Source organism: Cupressus sempervirens, chromosome 8 (assembly GCF_028749045.1).
Source record: "Cupressus sempervirens isolate cs-2001-9-10 chromosome 8, ASM2874904v1, whole genome shotgun sequence".
Classification (NCBI taxonomy): Eukaryota; Viridiplantae; Streptophyta; class Pinopsida; order Cupressales; family Cupressaceae; genus Cupressus; species Cupressus sempervirens.
The window spans coordinates 73038917-73048800 of NC_143125.1; the positions used below are offsets into that span (position 1 = coordinate 73038917).

The following is a 9884-nucleotide window of genomic DNA, read 5'->3' on the forward strand; positions in this document are numbered from 1 at the left end:
TTCATGGGCTCCATTATTTCTGCAATCACCTATGTCAATCAGAATGCTCACAAAGCCTCTGCGATCATTGTAACAAATGGCGGCAAATACTTTTCCAACGGCCTCGATCTCGAATGGATCTCAAGGAGACTCGATCCCGAGCCATGGGGAACAAATTTGTGGAGCTCTTGTAAACATTCATCATGAGCATAAAATTGTCATCGATTGCAACCGTCTGTGGCCATGCTTGCGCAGCTGGATTCATTTTTGCCCTGGCTCACAACTACAGATTCATGAGAAACGATCGAGGGTTTCTGTACATGAGCAAGGTCGATGTTGGGATGATTATTCCTCCGTCGGTCATGTCCGTCATTAGAAGTTAAATGTTTAAAGCTCGTAGATCACGGCTATTTACCAACCTTTTGCAAGTTGCAGCCTGGCTTTACATATTTTTGATCTATTTAGCTTCCTCAGCTTTCAAGTCAGGGACAAACGTGAACTTCAATCGATTCAACCAAAAAAAAAAAAAAAAAATGACACACAAGTTTGATCGATTTTCACATGAACCAAGTACAACATCCAAGGTCGTTCATGGAGTGATTAGAGATCAATGGAGTCAAATATGACGGAAGAAGATGATGAGTGCAGTGAGGAGAGAAGTATGAGTTCATCTGGAGAAGATAGGGAAGAAGAGGAGGAAGAAGAAGAGTTGGCTCTGTTTAAGGATATGAAGGCTCTAGAGCGGCAAGAGTTCCTGCATCACTTCTCCAATGACAATGATGAATACATTTCTATAAAATTGGGGAGCTTTTCCAGCTTCAAGTTTTACTTGTTGGGAAAGCATGTTGATCCACTCAATGCAGACACAAGAAGGATCGATTATAACTAGCTTCTTGCCTGCCCTCTCTGTTGCTCCTCTTCCCAAACTCTCCACCAAAGACATGTGCATTATTGTTTTGATTTGGACAGGAAGCGTCCTCTGCGCAGTACATTGTACACCAGTACATTGCGGCAACTGGGTGCGCGAAGCTTTAGAATGCGATCAAGAGCTCGTACACAATGGGGAGGGTGAAAATGGTGGTGACAGAGTGCGAAAGTGAGAGCAAGATGATGAAAAGCTCATTGAAAGGCACAGAGACTAGGTGTTTTGTGTTGTGGCAGATGATGCCTAATATCGGTGGTCTTCGTTGTCTCGGAGGATTAGGGATTGAACCGCTCACCTCTTTTGACTGGAACGAGGCAGAACTCAAGCGCATCGGGACATCCATCATCGAAACAACCTGCACCATCTGGGACATTGACAAGGGCGTGGTGGACACGTAGCTCATCGCGCATGAAAAGGAAGTCTATGACATTGCTTGGGGCAGCGCGAGCATCTTTGCCTTAGTGAGAGTTGATGGGTCTGTCCGTGTGATCGACCTGCACGATAAGGAGCACTCCACCATCATCTACGAGAGCTCCAGCACCCAGCCCCATGTGCAGCTCGAGTTGAAAGCACTTGCAACCGAAGGTAGTACACATTTAAAGAACCTATGCATAGCAGCAGCATACAGGCCTATCCAAGAACTTTTGGAAGAAGAGAAAAAGGCTGGAGGACAAACAAACCCATCAAGTTCTCTACGGATGCTTACTTTAGATGATTTTATTGAGGCAAAAAGCAAGGTTGGTGCATCGGTTGCTTATGATGCTGAGAGCATGAATGAACTTAGAAAATGGAATGAACAATATGGTGAAGGAGGTAGCAGGAATCAGTCACCATTTGGTTTTGTCAACTAAACAATAAAGATGCATGGCGTAAATATTATTTACAGGTGGCTCAATCAGATGAGCTTGAAAGTCAATTAAGAGCCTATGTACTTGATGCCTGGGTGTACGGAGCATTGCAATATTTTTAGTGAAATCACAACAAATGCTGGAAAGCTTGCAAAAGTAGATTAAGCTTTACTATTTGATTGTCTATGAAGAAAAACTCCAAAAAAAAAATTCTACCAGTTACGTGAACAACTAACACAATCATCACTCTATGAAAATTTTGTGGTAAGCCAGCCATGATGTGAAAAAGATGGAGCACACAAGGGTTAGCATAACATCAAAGTGGAGGTGCAGAAGTCCTTCACCTTCTCACAAAAGGCATAAAAGTCGTTCACCATCTGAAAGGTGACACAAGAGAAATAAGAGTAGGAGCCCTTCAAGGTCTCCTATCCAAAAGTCTAAAAGTCCAAGCATTGGATAATCTGAGCGGAAGCAAACAACGGATATTTGGATATATAAGGAAGGAAAGGGTGAACCAACTAATGTGATGTCTAAATATGGTTTTAGGCATGCATATTCTTGGGCTCTTACACTTCTTTTCATGGGATCGGCATGCAAGGAGATCCATTTACATGGCAGAAGAAGCACTTGAAGCCAAGCTCTCTGCTGTCCACATTCAAAGATGGTAAAGCCCTGACAGACATGAAGCTGCTCCCACAGCTCCAGCAATAGAGAGAAGATGACCATAAAATTAGTGGCCTTATTTCCCATGGGGGAAAAACAATGGTGAGAAAAAAAACCCCACTGGAATGCTGCTTCTAGGTCCAGAAACATAATGATGATCAATGGCCTTGTTGAGTGCCCGTCCAGCAATTCCAGTAACGGTTACGTATATGCAGAAATTCAGCAATAGCATAAGTCCATCCAAAGACTTCCATTTTACAAATTTTTAGAATGATTTAGAAAAAGAGCAATTTCTTAAAGAGAGCTCCAAATGACTCAAACTGAAAATAAAATGAACAATTCCTTTGTTTTATAGAAGCATAAAGAAATGTTTTGATCTACTATTAACAAGAGTAAAAAAATTGATATCTAGATAGGAAAACCTTTTGGCGGCAAGCCTGCCAAAGGGGGTTAGATGAAAAACTAATATAAAATAAGAAATAACCTACACAAATTAGAGCACAAAAAAGTTAATCGGGTTTGGCGGTAAACTAGCCAAATCTAAAAAAAATTCAATTTCTTCTATCTTAAGAAGATTAAAGAAGAAATTAGTGAAATCTCTCTCAAGAATCTCCTTCGAATCGTACCTTCATGCAAACACTCAAAACAAAGATTAAACTGCTCTGATACCATGTTAGAAATGGAAAAAGAAATCTGTAAATAAGCAAAACTAGGAAAGAATCTAAGTGAGTAAATGCATGAAAATATATTACCATAAAATAGGAGAGAGAAAGCTTCAAGCTCCAACACCATGAGACAAGATATTTGGAAAGGGGAAAGCAAAGAAAACCCCTTGTGACATTATGAATGAGGCATGAAAAGCCTAAGAAGGAAAAGAGAAAGAGCAAGAGAGCAATTGCTCATACAATAATTGAGAAGAGGAAGAAACCTCATTGTTAAATGAGAGAAGAGGGTCATCTCTTAAATAGAGATGAGAGAGAGGAGTTGGAATGTAACTCCGATGTCTATGAATGCCACCATTCATAAGTGTGTGAGGCCAAGTGTGAGATTCCTCTTAAGGAGGAATAATCTAAAATTAAAAATTACAATATATATTTGTCCTCACATATTCCACTAGATGACAAAATAAGATGTAGTGGAAAAAGGACAAAAAAGAAATATATTAGGATACCTTGGCTTATATCCTAATATATTACAACAATAAAGAAAGGAGTTCTAACCTTGGTTTATAAACACACCAAGGAAATATTACAACTTCTAACACTTATGATCTAATAAGGACATATTCATTGCATATCATTGAAAGTCATAAGGGAGTTGTACCTTGTAATTTAGAGGGTTGTAATAGAACACATTCATTGGTCCATTTTTTGGGAACATCCTTATATCTATCCAAATGATAGGGTATAAAAGAGTGACATTATACAATCTAATAGGAGAACAAATTGTTAACCAACAATTTTTTGCAACTCTACTAGGGAGGATTGCAATGAATGTTCTGAAGAATTTTCCTTCATATTATTTTGCACTCTAATTGTATATATATTTGAGTTGGAAGAAAAGGTCTTATGAAAGTTAGGTGTTTTCCATAAGAACTTGATACCAATTTTAAAGCCTCAACTTGCTGAAGAGAAGAAACTAATTTAAAGTTGGAGACTGGTAAAGTTTCCTTGATCACCGGGGTTAAGGTAATCTCAAAAGACCATTTTCTAAAACATTTGATACATCCTAGATCCCAAGTATATTAGGAGTGTCAAGGAAAGAGGAAGGATTGACCCAATATATGAGGAATTCAAGAAGGTCAACTTCCTTATTCTAGAAGATATTTGTAGAAGAGGAAGGGCATGTTCAAAGGAACCTTTGACTAAGGAACTCCAAGATACTCACTTGTCTGTAGTTGTTCCTACTAGAACAAAGAGAAGTCAATATTCTTCTCCTCCTATTTCTAGGACTTCATTCCTTCTATTTTTGATGCTTTGTTGTTGATTGGTGCAACACTTCCAATTTTTGTTACTTTCCAAAAAAACTAGATCATTGTACTAGTAGCTATGGCACTTCCTTGGGAAATTTTATTGGTCCTCTCTCCCTTGGAGCCAATAATGATTTTACAAGAACATTAAGGAAGAAATTCGAAAGATTTAATGGTGATGGTACCATATTTGTAGAACAACACCTAAGTGCTTTTCATAAAGCTTGTGGTGTGGTGAATTCTCAACAAAAGTATGTGGTTGTTAGGAAATTTGTAGATACCCTTGTAGATAATGCCATTGATTGGTTCCAAGACTTACATATAGGATGCACCATAGATTGGAAACTATGAAACAAAGGTTTGAAGAACATTAAAAAATTACAAAGGATGCACAAGTATTGTTGCTACAATTAGCACAGATAAAGAAAGAACAGTCAATTTCTTTGAGGAATTTTAATGCAAAGTTTAATAAACTCATTAAAAGAGTACCTACTACAAGTGCACCAACAGATGATAATAAGAAGACTTCCTACATTAGCTCTATGCCTCCTGATCTAGGATATCAAATTAGAAGAGAAAATGTAGCAAACTTACAAGCTACCTAGACACTAGCTATGGAGATGGAGAATGACATGATAGCCTCTAGTAAGTGGAAGAGAGAACTTCAACCTAGAACCATGGGTAATACAACAAGCACTTCTAATAATATAGAGGCCATGCTTTAAAAATTGTCTAATGAGTTCATTTCATTGAAGAAACAAATCAATAGGCTTGCTCATTCTTTTCATCAACCTCATCAAGAAGGTTCTAGATACTCAAATGGAGGTAAGACCTTGAAAATAACACCTTCTCAACAAAGATTAGCAATTGAAGCCCCTCCAGAAAGACAAAATATGTGTTCTTTTTACTTAAGGGTAGATCATGATGGAGATACATGTTCTGACATGATTAGATATAACAAGAAGGTGGATAATAAAGAAAAAACAATTGAATATCCTAAAAGTGAGGATAATCATACTCCTTGTGGCGACTCTAAAAAAAATTCTTGGAGTATGAATTAGATTTAGAGATAGGAGTTGACTTCTTTGCAACTGTGGAAAGACCTCAATTAATAGTAATGAATAGAGGTCAGAAGAATAGAAATTAGACCAACAATTTAGTTCCTATAAAAAACAATGCACCATTAAACAAAGAAGATAAAGACAATGGTATGATACCTTCAACTTCACAAAAGAAGCACAAAGGTAAGTCATCTGATTCCTTTGACATAATACAATACTATGAAGAGGTAAGAATTCAGATATCTCAATTGGATTACTTGAAGTCTAATCTTGATAAATTGGAAAGGTTAGTTGAGAATTATAATAATAAAGATGGAGGACATGTTAGTATTAATGCTAATGTTGGTCATCACATTAAAGCTAGCACTAGTGGAACTTCTTTGACTGATGAAGATTTCCCCCCCCCCTAATTTTTTCAAGAAGAAGAATATATTGTCTTAGCCACATACCCAAATAAAAAACTAGACCCCTTCTACATTTCCTTGTTTATCAATGGAAATAGATTGAGTAACTGTATCATGGATTTAGGAACCTCTGATAATGTTATGCCAACTTCTGTAGAGAAATATCTAGGCCTTCCACTCACTAAAACTTTTGGTAGATGTTACTCAATGGATGTAGAACAAGTTCACTTGCTTGGACAGATAAAAGATGCTCAGGTTTCCTTTATTGCCTACCCTTCTAAAAGACTTAAACTCAGTATTCTAGTGGTAGACATCCCTACAAATTGTGGAATGCTCCTAAGCACAATTTTCTACAAAGACATGGGGGGAGACATAAAACTAGACTGGTCTTGTGCTACTATTCAAGTTGGAGACAAATAGATGAAGCTAGAACCAGAAGAAAAGGAAAAGTATACTATCCTAAAATTAGATGATCCTAGGTCTCAAATGTTGTATCATGAAATGTAGTTTGGTAATTATATGCTATTATATGATGCCCCTAACATTCAAGAAGAATTAGAGCAAGTTTATTATGAGTAGTTGTGAAATTTGTTGGCAGTTGTGCCAATGTTGGTTCAAGTGTAGGAGTAGTGCTGACATCACCTAGTGGAGAAATGACTTGTTTGGCATATAAGTTAGACTTCAAGAATATTAACAATACTACAAAATATGAAGCCCTTCTCCTTGGTATAATTTCAACAAAACAAAAAAGAGTCAAGATACTCAAAGCTCAAGGAGATGCAGAGTTGGTAGCAAGGCAAGTCAAAAACCAATATGCAATAAAGAGCTCAAGATTGAAAAACTATCATAATAAGGTGTGGGATGAAATTCAGAGTTTGTATGCTTTCTCAATTATATTTTTACAAATGGAATTCAATTCAAGAGTTGATTCTTTGGTAGTCTCTATATCATTGCTCTTACCACATCTTGACTTTAAAGATCAAACCTATAAAGTAGAAGTTTTATTCAGACTCAATGTTCCTGATAATCAAGATTCTTGGCAGGTGCTTCAAGATGAAAAACACATACCAAAATTCATTGAAGGGGTTGAACCTTTGGAAGGCTTGTATTTTGAATGAAGCACTAATGCAAATGGTGATCCAATGAGAGGTGACAAAAAAAAAAAAAATCCTAATATAATTCAATTGAAAGGTAATAAGATTCCACCTCATCTAATTTCTTTCAAAAATATTTTTGATAGGCATGATGCATACATAAAGAGAGAAAGGGATAAGAAAGAAAAAACCTATGGTGAATATGATGTAATTAATATATGGAAAAAAATTAGTCCAAAAATGATGAACATAGAAAATTTTTGCACACCAGAAGAGAGGGTAGAAATCCAAAGATTACTCATTGAATTTCAAGATGTATTTTCTTGGATCTATGAAGACCTTAAAAATTTCATGGGTGGAAATTTCAAACATGAAATTCATCTTAAACTAGAAGCAATACCATTTAGGCTGAAACAAAGAAACTATAACCCTATAGTTGAAGGAACAATCTTCAAGAAGATTGACAAAATGCTGCAAGCTAGGATTATATATCCTATTCATCACTCCACCAGGGTTGCTAATATTGTGCCAGTGAGGAATAAAACTAGAGAGATAAAGATTTGTATAGATTTCAAAAATCTAAATCAAGCCTCTCTCAAAGATAATTTTGCACTCCCTAATATGGATCATCTCTTACAAGTTGTTGTAGGATCAAAAATGATGTCCATGTTAGATGATTTTTTAGGGTATAATCAGATTCAAGTAGATGAAGTAGATCAATTCAAATCTACATTTACCATGCCATGGGGTACTTTTTCCTATAATTGGATGTCTTTTGGCTTAATTAATGCAAGTGCAACCTTTTAGCATGGCATGAATTTGGTTTTTGGTGATTTGAAATATAGAATCATTGTCATATACCTTGATGATTTGATAGTATTTTATAAGAAGAGAAAAGATCATATCAAAGATCTAGAAAGTGTGTTACAAAGATATAGACATCATGGTGTCTAAATAAATCCAAAGAAGTCAGTATTTTGTGTGACAAAGGGAAAACTACTTGGTCATATTGTATCTCAAGAAGGAGTGAAGATTGATCTAGAGAGAGTTAAAGCCATTCAGCAATTAAGTCTACTATTAAGGAAAATTGGACTAAAATCCTTCTTTGGCCAAGTGAACTTCCTAAGGAGATTTGTGCCTAATTTCTCAGAAATAGTTAAATGCATAGTTGATATGATGAAAGGTAATAAGACTTTCAAATAGGTTGATATTGGGAAAAAAAGGCTTTTGAACATATCAAAGGTGCTATTGCCAAAGCTCATGTGCTTGTCCATCCAAACTACAATAAATAATTCATTATATATTGTTAGGTCTAAGAACATACTATGTCATCTATATTGATGCAAGAAAACAAAGAGAAATACAAGCTTCAATTTATTTTATGAGTATACCATTAAAGAATCAAGAATTGAGATACTCACAAATGGAAAAACATACATATGTAGTTGTGAGAGTGCTTAAAAATTTTAGGTTTTATGTGTTGCATTCTCATTCAGTGATATATCTGCCAAATCTTGTAGTTAAAAGTATATTGACACAACAAGAGGTTGGTTGTAATAATAGAGGAGTTTGGATAGAAAAAATTCAAGAATATGGTATAGAAATTAAGCCAACCAAACTACTAAGAGGTAATGCACTTTGTAAAACCTTGGCAAAAAATCAACAATTCAAAGAAGAAGACACTCCAAAAGTTCTTATGGTAAGTCTTCAAGATCCTTGGTTCTCAAACATTGCTTATTTTTTGAGATATGGTGAATGCCCTAATGGATTGACTACTAAGAAAAGGAGGGATCTAAAAACAAAGGCCTTGAAGTATGTGATTCATGATGATGTCTTGTACAATAGAGAAATTGATGGAACATTTATAAGATGTCTAGATAAGGAGCAACAGGTAAAGTTGTTAACATCCTTTCATAATGAGGCATGTGGAGGAAACTTCTCTTCTACTATCAGTGCATTCACAATTTTGAGGCAATGCTATTATTGGTCTACAATGTTTAAATATGCATATAAGTGGGTTGCAAATTGTGAGAAATGCAAGATGTTTACTAGGAAACCTCGCCTTGCTGCCCTACCTCTTAGGCTAGTGGTAATTGAATCTCCATTTCATCAATGGGGTTTAGATTTTATAGGTCCAATCAATCCTCATTCTAGTCAAGGATATTCTAATATATTAACTACCATAGATTATTTCAGCAAATGGGTAAAAACCAAGCCAATAAAGAAGACTTCATCAGAAGTGGTATGTAAGTTTATCAAACAACATATATTGGTTAGATTTGGAGTTCCTATAAAATTGATAATGGATAATGCATCTTATTTTTCTTCTTCAGAAATTGTTGAATTTTGTTATGATAACGGTATTCAAGTTGGGCATTCCTTTGATTATTTCCATCAAGGAAATGGGCAAGCCGAGTCTAGCAATAAGAATCTAATTAATATTTTGAAGAAATTGGTCTTAGATAATAATAAAAATTGGCATAAGAAGATACATAATGCTTTATAGGCTGACAGGACCACACCTAAAAGGGCCATTGGTATCTCACCTTTTGAATTAGTCTATGGAGTGGATGCTAATTTGACATTACCTCTAGAGCTTGCTACATGTAAATTAAAGAATGTGATTAAAGAGGATGTTTTCAAAGATGGATTAGAGAAGAGGATCTTGTATCTTACCAAACTACAAGAAGAAAGGGAAGAGATGGTTGATAAAATCATTGAATATCAAGGAAGGGTAAACAAGTTGTTTGATAGAAGAGAATGGCCTAGAAAATTCATGGAAGGTAATTTGGTGTTGCTATGGGATAAGAGACGCGATCCAAGAGGTATGCATTCTAAGTTTTAGTCTTTGTGGAAAGGGGCATTTTAGATCATACAAATGAACCAGAATAACTCTTTCAAATTGGCATATCCCACTTGAGAAACCCTGCCATGTTCTTAT

The 9884-nt window shown here is 35.8% G+C and overlaps 1 protein-coding gene across 1 annotated transcript; it reads left to right on the top strand.

The window, feature by feature from the left end:
- Nucleotides 1-1053: 1053 nt before the first annotated feature.
- Nucleotides 1054-1755, top strand: LOC149541689 (WD repeat-containing protein LWD2-like). Its single transcript, XM_089795650.1, has 2 exons — nt 1054-1298; nt 1347-1755. Exons 1-2 carry the CDS (start codon nt 1054-1056, stop codon nt 1753-1755), a joined length of 654 nt encoding a protein of 217 aa, XP_089651776.1.
- Nucleotides 1756-9884: the final 8129 nt, after the last annotated feature.

Coding starts and splice junctions, on each gene's coding strand:
- LOC149541689 (XM_089795650.1), top strand. CDS start 1,054: ATGGTGGTGACAGAGTGCGAAAGTGAGAGCAAGATGATGAAAAGCTCA. Junction 1,299..1,346: donor GACAAGGGCGTGGTGGACAC/GTAGCTCATCGC, acceptor TGCTTGGGGCAG/CGCGAGCATCTTTGCCTTAG.